Genomic DNA, 18810 nt, shown 5'->3' on the forward strand with positions numbered 1-18810 from the left:
CTATCTGAGCACCAACAAAGTTTATAAGGAGTGCCGTATTTTGTAACCATGATTATATACTTTGCCACTCAACTCATTCTTAATGAGACTGCTGTAGATAATTGAGCAAGATGCAAAACTGATCTTCAGCACTCCCATAAGAATTAATGGTGTTGCAATGCACACAATTGACCAACCATCCATATGAGACACTTCAGAGCCCCAGTTCTTGGGATCAGTGAAGGTCCCAGTGGTCTGACCCCTTGCGATCATTGAGTTATTCACTATTCCATGGATAGGAAACAACTTACAAACTTGAGCATACCACTGTAATAATCCTGACTGCAAAGCATGAAATATAATGACTCAAAGCAGTGATATATTTTCTTTAGTGAACATGAAAGCTTCAGGAGGCTTTCTGATACTTTTCGTTAATCAAACCATGGGGACGACTGTTGTAGAATTAGTTATAGTAGCCGTAATACCAAACTTTTGTCATGCATTCAAATAAGTGCACAAGTGCGCCACTGATGGTTCCAAGCCAGACAACGAAACCATGACAGTGCCTATCCCTTACTCTTGACTGACTACTCAGTATTAAAATCTCTTACACTTAAGCAATCACTCAAATGCATAGGGATGGGTTAACTGATGCAAGCCAGAGGAACATACGCCCCACTTTGGACCAACCATGGGGCATTTGTGGTCTCATATGTGTATACAATCAACATTTGTATTTGCGACAATTATAATTTTAACAGCAGCTACTTAGTATATGTTTAAGTCCACTCCCTATCACTCTCATTGATTTAACAGATCTAGTGCATATGTGAGAAATCCTGTATCTACTTCCGAACTGCCCATAGATGATAAACAGTTTACTTTCTACTCTGCACTGACCTTCTAAAACATCACTGCATAAGAGTGCACATGAATAAGATCATACAGCTGTGAACATTGGGTGCCGACAGTAAAACAATTACAGACTCCCCAGCAGAAAGGCAGGAATAGTTTATTACAATCTAAAGAAGCTCTGTGTATACAGTAAAAGGAAGCCCTAACAGCTCTTCCTCCTCTACAAACAGTGGTCAGGTTATTGCTGGGTGTAGGGAGGGAGCAGGATTTGTTATGGCTTAATTGACCATGTCAGCTTTGCTAGGCATCCATCAGGCTAAAAATCTCCTGTAACTTGGGCTAATATACAACCACAGTTACAGAGGAAATTACATAAAAAGAAAAAGTATTTAAATTATGAAACATCTCGAAAAGATCTATTAAGACTTTATAATGGGGTGTGCACAATATTTTAAAAAAATGAAAAATAAATAAATATAATGTAGGGAAAATATAAATAAATAATAAGATGCTGCAAAGTCTAATCACTATTACTAGCCCTGCCCCGTCAAAAAAAAATATATGTCCAAAGTTTTAAAACTATTGTTATGGAAAAGGGGAACAAATTTTAAAATGTATTTGAGTAGTCCTTTGGGTTATTAATAGAGATGAACGAGCAGTAAAATGCTTGGGTGCTTGATGCTCGGATCGAGCATTTCAATATATATCGACCCGAGCACCGAGCCCACTGTTAACCTATGGGAAACTCGAGCATTTTTCTTGCGGCACCCCCGGTGGTCTGCAGAAAGCTTAAAAATGTCAAAAATGTATAACAACAGTGCACAAATGACATGGGAGCAGCATGGGGAAGACCCCTGTAAGCATTTCTGACTCCTAGGTCACTTGTGAGCAATGTTGTCTTAGTATTAGGGGAGGAAAAATCCTGTGGTCCTCCTCCCGTGTGATAGGTGTGACATGCACTTTCGCTTAGCAGCGTATGTGCAGCAGATACTCTCTGCCTGTACATTCGCTGATAAGCTAAATCAAAAGTGAATAGTAGAAGGGAAAAAAAAACACCATACTCACCTCTCTGAAGACTTCCGGGGTACGTCTGATGGCTCCAGAATCTGCCGGTAATCAGCTGATGCGGTCACCTGACGGCATCAGCTGATCATTTAAGTCCAGCAGTGAAAAGACGGCTTTTTACCGCCAGACGGTTTAAGCAATCAGCTGATGCTGGCAGGTGACAGCATCAGCTGATTACCGGCGGGTCCTGGAGCCGATTTGACTGGAGTCTGCACAGAGGTGTATAGTTTTTTTTCTACTAATACATCAGCTGATTGTATAAACAGCTTTTAAACAATCAGGTGATGTGTCATCTGATTCAGGTCCTTGAATCTGACACATCATCTCATCGGTTTACCTTCTGGCAAAACGATCAGATGATATTGGATCTGGATTGGACATCACAGGACCCTCGACCCAGGACTACGGCGGAGGGGGGGTTCTTTAGTTCAATAAAGATGGAGTCAGTAATTGTGTTGTGTTTTATTTCTAATAAAAAAAAATTCTGTCTGTTGTGTTTTTTTTATCTTTACTAGAAATTTATGGTGGCCATGTCTAATACTGGCATGATACCATGAATTTTGGGCTTAGGGCCAGCTGATAATACACAGCTGGCCCTATCCCCATTATTACCCAGCTAGCCACCCGGCACCAGGACCGCTGGAAGAGTCTGGTAAAGCACCTGGAAATTGTGCTTTTTATCAATGCGCCATTTTCAGGGCCTGCTGCAGACCCTCCCCCCACTGAGAATACCACCACTCACCTGCCTAGTTTTACCTTGGCTGACAATTAAAAATAGGGCAGAGACCACGCATTTTTTTTTTGCAGCCAAGAGAAAATTAGGCAGCTGAGGGTGGCAGTTCGCAACAGTCAGCTTTCATCGGGCTGGACTTAAAAATGCTGCGAAGCCCCATGTCGTTTTTTTTTACTTATGTCATGAAATTCATGAAATAATTAAAAAAAGGGCTTCCCTATATTTTTGTTTTTTTGGTTCCCAGCTGTGTACAAATAGGCAGCTGGGGATTGGGGCAGCCCATACCTGCCTGCTGTACCTGGCTAGCATACAAAATATAGCAAAGCCCATGTCATTTTTTTTAATTAATTCAAAATTTAAAAAAAACAACCCCAAACACATAACCCTAGCCGCTAGGGGTAAAAAAAGTGCGTGGGCTCCCGCTGCATTTTCTAATGCTAACTAAGGGTAACCCAAGCAGCCACTGGCTGCTAACTCCCAGCGCTTGATGTTACCTTCACTAGCAATGGAAAATCCAGGGAAGCCCTTTTTTTGCCCAAAAACTAAAAAAAAAATCACGTGGGCTTTACCATATTTTTGTATGCTAGCCAAGTACAGCAGGTAGGTACAGGCTGCCCCAAACTCCAGCTGCCTATTTTTACCCGGCTGGGAACCAAAATTATAGGGAAGCCCTTTTTTTAATTATTTCATGAATTTCGCTTTGCCCAATTTTTGTGTCCAGCCAGGTACAACTAAGCATCTGGGGACTGGAATCCAGGGTGGCCTAAGCTCTCTGGGCCTCACCGCTACAAATTGGAGTCTGCAGCTGCCCCAGAAAATGGCGCTTTCATAGAAGCGATATCTTGTGGTGCTGTATCCAACTCTTCCAGCGGCCCTGGTGTCACGCTGTGTAATAAGGGGTTAATACCAGCTTTGTTTTACTAGCTGGTATAAAGCCCGAGATTCTTAATGTCAGACCAAGTTTGACCCGGCCATTAAGAATCTCCAATAAAGGGTTAAAAAAAGACACCACAGAGAAAAAATACTTTATTAGAAATAAATACATCAACACACTTAGGGACTCCATCTTTATTACTCCCTGTCATCCCTCCACGATCCTGGTCTTCTGTCTTCTTTAACCCATGCAGCATTGCTATATCACAAAGCACAGGGCGAGGAAGAATGCTGCGGGGGGACAGACACTGCGAGTTGCTAAGTGGTGACGTCACTGCTGCTACCGTTGCCATAGTAACCTATCGAGCGGGTTACTATAGCAATGGTGATCTCCGATCACCTGATTCCACCAGTGAATAGCGGCGCCGTTAAACAGGAAGTTAACTCCTGTGGCTCCTGTAGAAGCTGGTGAATAGCGGCACCGGTAATCAGGTGATCGGAGATCATCGTTGCTATGGTAACCCACTTGTTACTATGGCAACGCTGGCAGCGGTGACGTCACCTAGTACCTACACTACCTAAAACACACACTAAATCTATCCCTAGATCAGCAGCACCTCTCCCTACACTAGCTGACTGTGGATCAGAGTGGAGCACAGCGCCGTCAGGAGTCATATAGAACTGATGATGCTGTTCGGCCAGCCAATCACTGTAATGCCACAATCAACATGGCTGTGGCATTACAGTGTAGCAGCCAATCCCTGCATGTGGGCTGACTCTGTAAAGAGCTCCAACATGCAGGGAGGGGGAGCCGAGCATGTGCCAGAGCATTTTACCGTTACTCGGAGCTCGCCGAGTATACCGAGTACTGAGATGCATGTTCGCCCATCCCTAGTTATTAAATAGGTAGGCCACTTTCTCTTGTTAGGACAGCTTTCCTTACAAAGTGACTAGCACTTCTGTCCATGTAATGGCTAATCATAGAGGAGTGTATGATCAGACCAATCCATTAACCTCTTATAATTGAAAAGCAGCTTTCAATATGTTTCTCCAACTGCAGCCATTTTATAAACAGAACTGCTGGTTAGTGTGGCTAACCTTTTTAAAAACAAAGTGAAAAACAAAAATATTTTTTGTTTTCCTGTTGTCAACAAAATAAAATAAAGAGTGTATACTGCATAAAATGACATACAAATTATGCCCTACATATCATTACAAAATCTGCAAAATTTATTTGAATATCCAAATAAGGAAAAAATATATAAAATTATGTTATGCAAGAAATCAGAATACGTAAATGAGGTGAAGAAAGAAGAGTCTGAACTTCTAGAAAAAGTGTAATGAGAAAAACAGAGAAAAGCTGCACTTATTAGTAAATGTCGCAATATTTTAAAAGGAAAAAGTCATTTTCGTTAACACTAACCTGAAGGTTTATCTCCATTACAGTTGAGAATGTTTGGATTTGCTTGATGTACCAGCAGGATTTTCACAATATTTGTCTGAATAAATATATAAATGACATAATTTAATGCCTTGAAAAATCAATTCAAAGGTTTTGTGCCAGATTCATTTTTTACATTTACACTTTTTTTGTGTTTTTCATTTTTCACTTGTTTTTTTTTTTTTATTTGCGCCTTACTCTTCTTTTAACTTGCGCAATTAACATTTTTTTATGTGTTTTCCTGTTGGTTATGTTTGTCATTGTGAGCGCAATTTAGGTTATCAACTGATTTATCAATTAAATCTGATATCAAAATTTTGTATAAATGTGCTATACTCATCACTGAAAAAGATTTTCAGCAGTGATTTTATGTACATGTGGATTTTTTGCACAAATTTTTCAAAATTTTAACAGAACATTTTTGTGCTAAGAAGTCCCTATATGGGTTAAAGAATGAAGAGCATTTTTTTCATTTTGCACAAAATTCATGATCCACATGAATCATTTTGAAGAATTATATAAGCCAAAAAAGTTACTTAAAAAAATACAGTTCATATGAATGCCAAGAGTTAAGGGTAATTTACATGCTGCGATATCGGCACCGATATTGCTAGCGAGCGTACCTGCCCCCATCGGTTATGCGACACGGGCAAATCACTGCCCGTGGCGTACAACATCGCTTACATCCGTCACACTACTTACCTGCCTAGCAACGTTGCTGTGACCGGCAAACCGTCTCCTTTCTAAGGGGGCGGTTTGTTAGGCGTCATAGCGACGTCACTAAGTGGCCACCCAATAGCAAAGGAGGGGCGGAGATGAGCGGGCCAAACATCCCGCCCACCTCCTTCCTTCCTCATTGCCGGCGAGATGCAGGTACGATGAGTTTCCTCATTCCTGCGGTGTTACACATAGCGATGTGTGCTGCCGCAGGAACGACAAACAACCTTGCTACTCACCTGTAAGCTATTTTTGGTTTTGGAGCAACCTCGCCCATACCAATGATTTTTACCTCTTTTGCGATCGTTTTAGGTCGCTCAGAGGTCTTACATGCTGCGATGTCACTAACGACGCCGGATGTGCGTCACAAACACCGTGACCCTGACGATATATCGTTAGCGATGTCGCAGCGTGTAAATGGACCTTTAGACTTATCAGCAGACAACATAAATAGGGGTTGGCACTAATATGTAAGTTTGGAACGATTTTTACAAGAATTTCAATCACCTATGGCGACATATGATGGATATGTATTTTTTTGGGTTACAGGGCTTATTTCATTCATTCTTTTATCTGTGATCTTTAACATTTACAACACAGGGTTGGATGCTAGAAATCATTAAAACGGTGGTCTATCCAAAATGTTGTACTCGTTTCATAAAGTGACAATATAGTCTGGACTACTTTGTAACTTTGTATTCATGAAAGGATAGAGGGTTTATTATTAGTGATGAGCGCTAAAATGCTTGAGTGCTTGATACTCGAATTGAGTAGGTCAGACACTTGGGTGGGCTGGGTTAGAGTAACAAGTATAATGGAAGTCAATGGAAAATTGAAGCATTTTTCCAGAAGACTCTAACAGAAATCCTGGGGGGGGCAGGAAATATGCTGAATGGGATAGAAACAACACTCAGATGAAATTGAAACAGAATGGGGAAGATGCATGGACACATATCTGATTCCCAGGTCCTTGCTGGGAATGATGTTGTGAGAGTATAATGTCACTTTTACAGCCTGACAATAAAACATACAAAGCAGAAAATAAAATGGATTTTACAGGAAAAAAATGTTAAGAAAAAGTGTTTCCTGTATAGTAACTTGTCTATAAGGCAAAATAAATAAAGAGAAAAAAAGTTTCCTCTAACGCTTAGGCAGTGTTCACACGTAGGATTTTGGCTGCCTTTTTGCACTCTCTCATTGCTTTTCTAAGAGAAATCTTGGCCAATCCAGGTATTGTTAAATTTTATAGGAGTCAACCTGTCAGCATTTTCAGTTGACAGATGTGCCAATCAGTTACTATGCCCCCTTTGGCAATAGAAACCCTTGCCAACAAAACTTAGCTGCTGGGCAGACAAGCACCTCCAAGGCACAGAGGGACAGTTCATGTCACCTGTCCAGCTTGGATATCCAATAGTTATACAGAACAGATGAATCACAGAGGACATTGGTATGGTCGGCTAGGTACCTTGTCAGACTACCTTGCTCATCCCTGCCTTTGTTGGACCTGGTGAGTGTTTCCCTTGTCTCTCCTCCTTGGTTGCCCAAGGAACTATGACCCCTGCCACCAGCATTGTCAGATGGAAATTTTTGTACTAATTGTTTGACTAGGGCCTTCTAGTATAGCATCATTTTACTAGCCCTCTCTGCCACATGAAGAATAAATGGAAGGTTCTCATTGTAGCATGGGTCAAGAATAGTTAACAAACAGTAATTAGTGTATATCGCATATAACTCGAGGGTCAAGGCAGTGGGACATAAAATCAGTCATGTGTGCCAGACTCCCAAGAGGAAAGACTTCTCTGTCCTCACCAAGAAGAAAACTTTCCACCTGATCTTCCCTCTCCTCCTCCATGCTGAAAAGACGGGATGAGGCTTGTGTAGGTAGTACCCTCTGTAGCACAGGCAACTATATCCTCCTCAGACTTTCCTCCTCCTCATTATCTCCAATCCGCACTTAAAAGATGAAATGAGGTTGGGTTGGTTAGTATCACCCTGTGTACTTTCTTCCTCCATCTCCACCTGGTCCACATGCAATGCTTCCTCTTAAATTGTGAGTTGCAAGCGTTTTGTGAGACACAGAAGCAGGATGGTTGCGCTGATTATGGCTTCATCGCCACTCACCATCTTTGTTGATTCCTCAAAGTTTTGTAGAACCTTACAGATGTCAGACATCTATGGCCACTTATTGGTTCTTATGTGCGGAGGCTTACCGAAATACTCACGGGCATGTTATAACTGGTATTCAACTACTGCCCTCTTGTACTCATAAAACCTCACCAACATGTGTAATGTGAAGTTCCAATGCGTGGGCAGGTTGCACACTATTCGGTGAGCTAGCACTTACAAGTGCTGCTGCAGCATTGCCAGACCAGCGGCAGTTGTAACTGACTTGTAGAAATGGGCACACATGCGACGTACATTCACAAAAAGCTAAGGCAAATCTGAGTAGGTTTTCAAAAGCTGCTGAACCATCAAGCTGAGCACATGGGCCAGGTGTGGTACTTGTGCAAGCTTGCTAAGCTTCAGAGCCGCCATCAGGTTATGGCCATTATTACACACGACCATGTCTGGTTGTGAGTTCAGCGATGGGAGACACAGTTCTGTCTGGTCAGTTAATGCTTTCCACACCTCTGCGGCAGTGTGCAGTTTGTCACCTAAAGAATTTTGCTTCAGCAGAGCCTGTTGATGCTTCACAAAGACAGTGCTACAGTGCTTCCAGCTTGTGGCTGCTATGAATGGCGTACTCTGAGATGACAATTTGGAGATGGAGGAATAGGCAGTGCATGAACTGGTGTTGGAGGAGGGGGAAACCCTAATGGAACTAGGACCCGCAATCGTAGATATCGGTAGCACGTGTGCTGTCCCAGACTCCGACACAGTTCCAGCCTTCACATGGTTCACCAAGTGTGCTGGCAGGGAAATGTAGCATTCCTGGCCACAAGAAAGCATCCATGTGTCGGTGGTTAAGTGGACCTTCCTTGCAACTGCATTAGCCAGTGCCTGGGTGATGTTATGAGTCACATGCTTGTGCAAGGTGTAAGGTGGGGACTAGAGTTGAGCGCGGTTCGTGGTTCGTGGTTCTCCAGTTCTAGGCTCGAGTGATTTTGGGGCATGTTCTAGATCGAACTAGAACTCGAGCTTTTTGCAAAAGCTCGATAGTTCTAGAAACGTTCGAGAACGGTTCTAGCAGCCAAAAAACAGCTAAATCATAGCTTGGTTTCTGCTGTAATAGTGTAAGTCACTCTGTGAATCAAACTATTATCACATTTCAGTGTATAGTGTGCGTGAACAGCGCCTTCAGATCACTGCTGTTTCTATAATGGCGATCGCCATTTTTTTTTTTTTTTTTCTTGTCTTCCTTCCCTAAGCGCGCGCGTCTTGTGGGGCGGGCCAGCATGTCAGCCAATCACAGACACACACACAGCTAAGTGGACTTTGAGCCAGAGAAGCAACGGCATGTGTGATAGGATCTGCATGTCACATGTCCCTGCATTATAAAACCGGACATTTTCTTCACGGACGCCATTATCTGCCTTCTGCGTCTTGGGTGTCAGACATCACTGTCGCAGCTCCGTCATCCTGAGTCCTATAGCCGATACAGCTGTATGCGCTGCATACACAGCGTTAGACAGCATAGGGAGAGCACTTTATAGCAGTCCTTTTAAGGGCTCAAACCGGCAGGGTCAGAGTTAAGGTGACAGGTCCTGAAAACAGCGCCAGCGTCTGTGCAGCCAAGGTCAGGGATTTCCTCCCTGCATTTCACCATTAGGAGGGAATAGAAAGGCAGGCTTCCATTCCTCTACCCAGAGCACCACAATCCTGCCACTGTACCCTCTTGTCCTCTGCACACTCCAACTCATAACTAAGCCATTATACTAGCAAACACTCAGTGTACCTAGTGGCATCCTATCTGTGGCTATTGGACTTTGCTATAGTCCCACTAGTGCAAAGACATTTGCAGAGCACGTCTGCCTGCATTGCACACTACAACTAATTATAACTAAGCCATTATACTAGCAAACACTCAGTGTACCTAGTGGCATCCTATACGTGGCTATTGGACTTTGCTATAGTCCCACTAGTGCCAAGACATTTGCAGAGCGCCTCTGCCTGCGTTGCACACTCCAACTAATTATAACTAAGCCATTATACTAGCAAACACTTAGTGTACCTAGTGGCATCCTATACGTGGCTATTGGACTTTGCTTTAGTCCCACTAGTGCCAAGACATTTGCAGAACGCATCTGCCTGCGTTGCACACTCCAACTAATTATAACTAAGCCATTATACTAGCAAACACTTAGTGTACCTAGTGGCATCCTATACGTGGCTATTGGACTTTGCTTTAGTCCCACTAGTGCCAAGACATTTGCAGAACGCATCTGCCTGCGTTGCACACTCCAACTAATTATAACTAAGCCATTATACTAGCACACACTCAGTGTACCTAGTGGCATCCTATACGTGGCTATTGGACTTTGCTATAGTCCCACTAGTGCCAAGACATTTGCAGAGCGCATCTGCCTGCGTTGCACACTCCAACTAATTATAACTAAGCCATTATACTAGCAAACACTTAGTGTACCTAGTGGCATCCTATACGTGGCTATTGGACTTTGCTATAGTCCCACTAGTGCCAAGACATTTGCAGAGCGCATCTGCCTGCGTTGCACACTCCAACTAATTATAACTAAGCCATTATACTAGCACACACTCAGTGTACCTAGTGGCATCCTATACGTGGCTATTGGACTTTGCTTTAGTCCCACTAGTGCCAAGACATTTGCAGAACGCATCTGCCTGCGTTGCACACTCCAACTAATTATAACTAAGCCATTATACTAGCACACACTCAGTGTACCTAGTGGCATCCTATACGTGGCTATTGGACTTTGCTATAGTCCCACTAGTGCCAAGACATTTGCAGAGCGCATCTGCCTGCGTTGCACACTCCAACTAATTATAACTAAGCCATTATACTAGCACACACTCAGTGTACCTAGTGGCATCCTATACGTGGCTATTGGACTTTGCTATAGTCCCACTAGTGCCAAGACATTTGCAGAACGCATCTGCCTGCGTTGCACACTCCAACTAATTATAACTAAGCCATTATACTAGCACACACTCAGTGTACCTAGTGGCATCCTATACGTGGCTATTGGACTTTGCTTTAGTCCCACTAGTGCCAAGACATTTGCAGAACGCATCTGCCTGCGTTGCACACTCCAACTAATTATAACTAAGCCATTATACTAGCACACACTCAGTGTACCTAGTGGCATCCTATACGTGGCTATTGGACTTTGCTATAGTCCCACTAGTGCCAAGACATTTGCAGAGCGCATCTGCCTGCGTTGCACACTCCAACTAATTATAACTAAGCCATTATACTAGCAAACACTTAGTGTACCTAGTGGCATCCTATACGTGGCTATTGGACTTTGCTTTAGTCCCACTAGTGCCAAGACATTTGCAGAACGCATCTGCCTGCGTTGCACACTCCAACTAATTATAACTAAGCCATTATACTAGCACACACTCAGTGTACCTAGTGGCATCCTATACGTGGCTATTGGACTTTGCTATAGTCCCACTAGTGCCAAGACATTTGCAGAGCGCATCTGCCTGCGTTGCACACTCCAACTAATTATAACTAAGCCATTATACTAGCACACACTCAGTGTACCTAGTGGCATCCTATACGTGGCTATTGGACTTTGCTATAGTCCCACTAGTGCCAAGACATTTGCAGAGCGCATCTGCCTGCGTTGCACACTCCAACTAATTATAACTAAGCCATTATACTAGCAAACACTTAGTGTACCTAGTGGCATCCTATACGTGGCTATTGGACTTTGCTTTAGTCCCACTAGTGCCAAGACATTTGCAGAACGCATCTGCCTGCGTTGCACACTCCAACTAATTATAACTAAGCCATTATACTAGCACACACTCAGTGTACCTAGTGGCATCCTATACGTGGCTATTGGACTTTGCTATAGTCCCACTAGTGCCAAGACATTTGCAGAACGCATCTGCCTGCGTTGCACACTCCAACTAATTATAACTAAGCCATTATACTAGCACACACTCAGTGTACCTAGTGGCATCCTATACGTGGCTATTGGACTTTGCTATAGTCCCACTAGTGCCAAGACATTTGCAGAGCGCATCTGCCTGCGTTGCACACTCCAACTAATTATAACTAAGCCATTATACTAGCACACACTCAGTGTACCTAGTGGCATCCTATACGTGGCTATTGGACTTTGCTATAGTCCCACTAGTGCCAAGACATTTGCAGAACGCATCTGCCTGCGTTGCACACTCCAACTAATTATAACTAAGCCATTATACTAGCACACACTCAGTGTACCTAGTGGCATCCTATACGTGGCTATTGGACTTTGCTTTAGTCCCACTAGTGCCAAGACATTTGCAGAACACATCTGCCTGCGTTGCACACTCCAACTAATTATAACTAAGCCATTATACTAGCACACACTCAGTATACCTAGTGGCATCCTATACGTGGCTATTGGACTTTGCTATAGTCCCACTAGTGCCAAGACATTTGCAGAGCGCATCTGCCTGCGTTGCACACTCCAACTAATTATAACTAAGCCATTATACTAGCACACACTCAGTGTACCTAGTGGCATCCTATACGTGGCTATTGGACTTTGCTATAGTCCCACTAGTGCCAAGACATTTGCAGAGCGCATCTGCCTGCGTTGCACACTCCAACTAATTATAACTAAGCCATTATACTAGCAAACACTTAGTGTACCTAGTGGCATCCTATACGTGGCTATTGGACTTTGCTTTAGTCCCACTAGTGCCAAGACATTTGCAGAACGCATCTGCCTGCGTTGCACACTCCAACTAATTATAACTAAGCCATTATACTAGCACACACTCAGTGTACCTAGTGGCATCCTATACGTGGCTATTGGACTTTGCTATAGTCCCACTAGTGCCAAGACATTTGCAGAGCGCATCTGCCTGCGTTGCACACTCCAACTAATTATAACTAAGCCATTATACTAGCAAACACTTAGTGTACCTAGTGGCATCCTATACGTGGCTATTGGACTTTGCTTTAGTCCCACTAGTGCCAAGACATTTGCAGAACGCATCTGCCTGCGTTGCACACTCCAACTAATTATAACTAAGCCATTATACTAGCACACACTCAGTGTACCTAGTGGCATCCTATACGTGGCTATTGGACTTTGCTATAGTCCCACTAGTGCCAAGACATTTGCAGAGCGCATCTGCCTGCGTTGCACACTCCAACTAATTATAACTAAGCCATTATACTAGCAAACACTCAGTGTACCTAGTGGCATCCTATACGTGGCTATTGGACTTTGCTATAGTCCCACTAGTGCCAAGACATTTGCAGAGCGCATCTGCCTGCGTTGCACACTCCCCCTAATTATAACTAAGCCATTATACTAGCAAACACTTAGTGTACCTAGTGGCATCCTATACGTGGCTATTGGACTTTGCTTTAGTCCCACTAGTGCCAAGACATTTGCAGCACGTCTGCCTGCGTTGCACACTCCAACTAATTATAACTAAGTTACATTGTCAGGGATATTTATTCTTTATTATTCTGCTGTTAATAAAGCTAGACCAACACTGCAATCTTCACCACCTCTCAATTTTTACTACCACATTTTCAGTCCACAATCTTGTCGCAATCAACATGAGTGGCAAAATGACAGATGCTGGTGGAAAGGGGAAGAGGCGTGGTGGAAAAGGCAAAAAAGGTTTTGTCAGTGGGGAAGGTGGCAAAGCTCCATTATCATCTGCTGCAGATAGACCATCTACTAGCAAAAGTAAGATGTCTACTACTTATTGTGGACAATCCGATGTGCTCCCTTTTTTACGGACACGAACAAGAGGAACAAAGGTAGATGATGGGCAAAAAAGGAAAATGCTTGAATGGATCTCAAGTGGTCCAACAAGTGCCCTCTCAGCCACTTCAAGTACCGCATCCAAAAAACACCAGTCCTCTGAGTTGTCATCCCAATCACACTTGATTTCTCCCAGCTCTGAAGTCTCCATCAGCCCTGCACAGTATGGTGGAACTGAGATGGCTGAGTCTGCAGAGCTGTTCAGTCACACTATAGCCTGGGAATCAGAGGTCTGCTCCCAAGCTACAGTGAGTACAGAACAGGAAATGGTCTGCAGTGATGCCCAGAACCTTTGTGACTCTGATTCAGGCCGTGAGGACCAAGTTTCTGAGCATAATGTTGACCCTTTGTCACAAACTGTAACACCTGTGGTTATAGACAATGAGGAACATACTGATGAAGATGAGACGCAGATACCCGATTGGGATGACAACTTAAATATTCGGTCAGGGCAAGAAGAGGCTCGGTCTGAGGGGGAGGGGAGTGCAAACACAACAATTGATGATGACGTTCTAGATCCCACCTACTGTCAACCCCCAGTCAGGCACTCGAGGAGGTCAACAGAGGCGGTGGAGGAGGATGCAACCGACGACGAAGTTACCTTGCACCTTCCTGGACAGAGTCGGAGCACTGGTAGCACGTCTACAACTGCATCCTCAGCCACCACTCTGCCTATGAGCATTATTCGGGGTGGATCAACAGGTCGCATGGCCTCTAAGCCTTGCCTAGCCTGGTCCTTTTTTCACATCGTAAAAGATCGCCCAACTCATGTGATATGTAACATTTGTCATGATTCTGTTAGTAGAGGTCAAAACCACAGCAGTTTGACAACTTCTTCCATGAATCGTCACATGACTAAATATCATAAGTCCCGGTGGGAAGCTCACCGTGCTGCAATGCGGCCTAGCGGAGCGAACCATCCACCGCCCGCCCCTTCCAGTGCATCCGCGCGCTCTTCATCTTCTAGGACTGTGGGGACAGCTGTCACACCTGTTTTTCCACGCAAAACTTCCACCACTGTAACCGCAACAGGCAGTTTGCTTGTAAGGTCGTCAGTTGGTTTGGAAGGGGAAACAAGTGAGTGTGTACAGCTCTCTCAGACATCGATAGCACCAACGTTGGATGAAGGCAACATCATGTCTCCGCCTGTACTTTCCTCACAAACCTGCATTTTTCCAGGGACACCCTACTCAACACCGTCTACACACAGCAGCCAGATCTCTGTCCCTCAGATGTGGTCAAATAAAAGGCCACTTCCTCCGACCCATGACAAAGCTAAGAGGTTGACTCTATCCCTCTGTAAGCTGTTGGCTACCGAAATGCTGCCTTTCCGCCTAGTGGACACACAGGATTTTAGAGACCTTATGTCTGTCGCTGTGCCCCAGTACCAGATGCCTAGTCGCCACTACTTCTCTAAGAAAGGTGTGCCCGCGCTACACCAGCATGTCGCACACAACATCACCGCTTCCTTGAGAAACTCTGTGTGTGAACGGGTGCATTTCACCACCGATACTTGGACCAGTAAGCATGGACAGGGACGTTACATGTCGCTGACTGGGCACTGGGTAACTATGGTGATAGATCGTGAAGGGTCTGCTGCACAAGTCTTGCCGTCCCCACGACTTGTGTGTCAATCCTCTGTCTGTCCAAGTTCCGCCACTGCTTCTGCATCCTCCACCTCATCTGGGTCCTCCACCTCCGCCCCAAGTCTGCCTGGTCAGGCCACCAGCGTTCTCACTGCGCAGAAGGAATCACGCACCCCTCATTACTATGCTGGCAGCAGAGCGCAACGGCATCAGGCGGTCTTTAGCTTGACATGTCTTGGGAATAAGAGTCACACAGCTGAGGAGTTGTGGTCAGCTCTGCGGTCCGAGTTTAATAAATGGTTGTCTCCACTCAACCTGCAGCCTGGTAAGGCCGTGTGCGACAATGCTGCAAACCTGGGTGCGGCCCTTCGCCTGGGCAAGGTGACACACGTACCTTGTATGGCTCACGTGTTGAACCTTGTCGTGCAGCAATTTTTAACACAGTATCCCGGCCTAGATGGCCTTCTGAACAGGGCACGAAAACTGTCTGCTCACTTCCGCCGTTCAAGCGCCGCAGCTGAGCGACTTGCATCGCTCCAGAAGTCTTTCGGCCTGCCGGTTCATCGCCTGAAATGCGATGTGGCGACACGCTGGAATTCAACTCTCCACATGTTACAGCGACTGTGGCAGCACCGCCGTGCCCTGGTGCAATACGTCATGACGTATAGCCTGGGCCAACGAGATGCAGGGGTGGGGCAGATCACCCTGATGGAGTGGTCTCAGATCAAGGACCTATGCACCGTTCTGCACAGTTTCGACATGGCGACGAATATGTTTAGCGCTGACAATGCCATTATCAGCATGACGATTCCAGTCATTTACATGCTGGAACACACGCTAAACACTATTCGGAGTCAGGGGGTGGGACAACAGGAAGGGGATGAGCTACAGGAGGATTCATATGCGCAAGACACAACAACATCACCAAGGTCCAGACGTTCATCATCACCAAGGCACCAGGCATGGGAGCATGGGGTACAGGGATCAACAAGGGCGCATGGTAGCAGGCGAGATGTTGAGGAAGGTGCAGGAGGACATGAAGAAATGGAGGACGAACTGTCCATGGACATGGAAGACTCAGCAGATGAGGGAGACCTTGGTCAAATTTCAGTTGAAAGAGGTTGGGGGGAGATGTCAGAGGAAGAAAGAACGGTTAGCACCTCTATGCCACAAACACAGCGTGGACTTGGTCCACATGGCTGCGCAAGACACATGAGTGCCTTCTTGTTGCACTACCTCCAACATGACCCTCGTATTGTCAAAATTAGAAGTGATGATGACTACTGGCTTGCCACACTATTAGATCCCCGGTACAAGTCCAAATTTTGTGACATAATTCCAGCCATAGAAAGGGACGCACGTATGCAGGAGTATCAGCAGAAGCTGTTACTCGATCTTAGATCTGCTTTTCCACCAAACAACCGTGCAGGTGCAGGGAGTGAATCTCCCAGTTGTAACTTGACAAACATGGGACGGTCTCGTCATCTTCAACAGTCTACACGTACCAGTAGGACCGTATCTGGTGCTGGTAACAGCAATTTTATGGAATCTTTTCATAATTTTTTTAGACCCTCCTTTGCAAGGCCACCAGAGACAACAAGTCTGACACATAGTCAACGGCTGGAGAGGATGATACAGGAGTATCTCCAAATGAACATCGATGCCATGACTGTGCAACTGGAGCCTTGCTCCTTTTGGGCTTCAAACCTAGAAAAATGGCCAGAGCTCGCAACTTACGCCTTGGAGATTTTGTCGTGTCCAGCTGCCAGCGTTGTCTCTGAACGTGTCTTCAGTGCTGCTGGGTGTGTGCTGACAGATAAGCGCACGCGTCTGTCCAGTGACAATGTGGACAGACTGACGTTCATCAAAATGAACAAGTCATGGATCCAGAAGGAATTTACAACCCCTGTGTCATCCTGGGGAGAGTAAATGCTTGTGGATTTTGAATGTGCTTGATGCAAATCTAGCTGTGAAGTGTACAACTAGGGCACAAGTGCTGCCACTGAATGGGTGGGTGTGTGGGGCCCAATTTTTTGAAAAAAAGGGAGACTCCGCTTGGAGTAACCCTTGCTTACATTGTTTTTAAAAGAAGCCAAGATGAACAGAGCTGGGATCAGGAAAGACTTTGCTACCTACCCCGGTGTCATCCTGGGGACGGATAAGAATGACGTATTTTTGAATGTGCTTGATGCAAATCTAGCTGTGAAGTGTACAACTGGGGCACAACTGCTGCCACTGAATGGGTGGGTGTGTGGGGCCCAATTTTTGGAAAAAAAGGGAGACTCCGCTTGGAGTAACCCTTGCTTGATGTGTTTTTAAAAGAAGCCAAGATGAACAGAGCTGGGATCAGGAAAGACTTTGCTACCTACCCCGGTGTCATCCTGGGGACGGATAAGAATGGCGTATTTTTGAATGTGCTTGATGCAAATGTAGCTGTGAAGTATACAACTGGGGCACAACTGCTGCCACTGAATGGGTGGGTGTGTGGGGCCCAATTTTAGGAAAAAAAGGGAGACTCCGCTTGGAGTAACCCTTGCTTGATGTGTTTTTAAAAGAAGCCAAGATGAACAGAGCTGGGATCAGGAAAGACTTTGCTACCTACCCCGGTGTCATCCTGGGGACGGATAAGAATGACGTATTTTTGAATGTGCTTGATGCAAATCTAGCTGTGAAGTGTACAACTGGGGCACAACTGCTGCCACTGAATGGGTGGGTGTGTGGGGCCCAATTTTTGGAAAAAAGGGAGACTCCGCTTGGAGTAACCCTTGCTTACATTGTTTTTAAAAGAAGCCAAGATGAACAAGTCATGGGTCAGCAAAGACTTTGCTACCTACCCCGGTGTCATCCTGGGGATGGATAAGAATGGCGTATTTTTGAATGTGCTTGATGCAAATGTAGCTGTGAAGTGTACAACTAGGGCACAACTGCTGCCACTGAATGGGTGGGTGTGTGGGGCCCAATTTTTGGAAAAAAAGGGAGACTCCGCTTGGAGTAACCCTTGCTTGATGTGTTTTTAAAAGAAGCCAAGATGAACAGAGCTGGGATCAGGAAAGACTTTGCTACCTACCCCGGTGTCATCCTGGGGACGGATAAGAATGGCGTATTTTTGAATGTGCTTGATGCAAATGTAGCTGTGAAGTGTACAACTGGGGCACAACTGCTGCCACTGAATGGGTGGGTGTGTGGGGCCCAATTTTTGGAAAAAAAGGGAGACTCCGCTTGGAGTAACCCTTGCTTGATGTGTTTTTAAAAGAAGCCAAGATGAACAGAGCTGGGATCAGGAAAGACTTTGCTACCTACCCCGGTGTCATCCTGGGGACGGATAAGAATGGCGTATTTTTGAATGTGCTTGATGCAAATGTAGCTGTGAAGTGTACAACTAGGGCACAACTGCTGCCACTGAAGGGGTGGGTGTGTGTGGGGCCCAATTTTTGGAAAAAAGGGAGACTCCGCTTGGAGTAACCCTTGCTTACATTGTTTTTAAAAGAAGCCAAGATGAACAGAGCTGGGATCAGGAAAGACTTTGCTACCTACCCTGGTGTCATCCTGGGGACGGTTAATTATGGTGTATTTTGGAATGTGCTTGATGCAAATCTAGCTGTGAAGTGTACAACTAGGGCACAAGTGCTGCCA

At 45.0% G+C, this 18810-nt stretch overlaps 1 protein-coding gene across 2 annotated transcripts in view; it reads right to left on the reverse strand.

The window, feature by feature from the left end:
- MYO16 (myosin XVI) overlaps positions 1-18810 on the reverse strand; it is a 926147-nt gene that overhangs the window by 448362 nt on the left and 458975 nt on the right. For both annotated transcript variants that reach the window (XM_075336677.1, XM_075336676.1), the window contains exon 8: positions 4929-5004. In XM_075336677.1, coding sequence (XP_075192792.1) covers positions 4929-5004 — 76 coding nt within the window. The remainder of the gene's footprint in view (positions 1-4928; positions 5005-18810) is intronic.

This window comes from Anomaloglossus baeobatrachus, chromosome 2 (genome assembly GCF_048569485.1).
Source record: "Anomaloglossus baeobatrachus isolate aAnoBae1 chromosome 2, aAnoBae1.hap1, whole genome shotgun sequence".
In the NCBI taxonomy this organism is placed as follows: Eukaryota; Metazoa; Chordata; class Amphibia; order Anura; family Aromobatidae; genus Anomaloglossus; species Anomaloglossus baeobatrachus.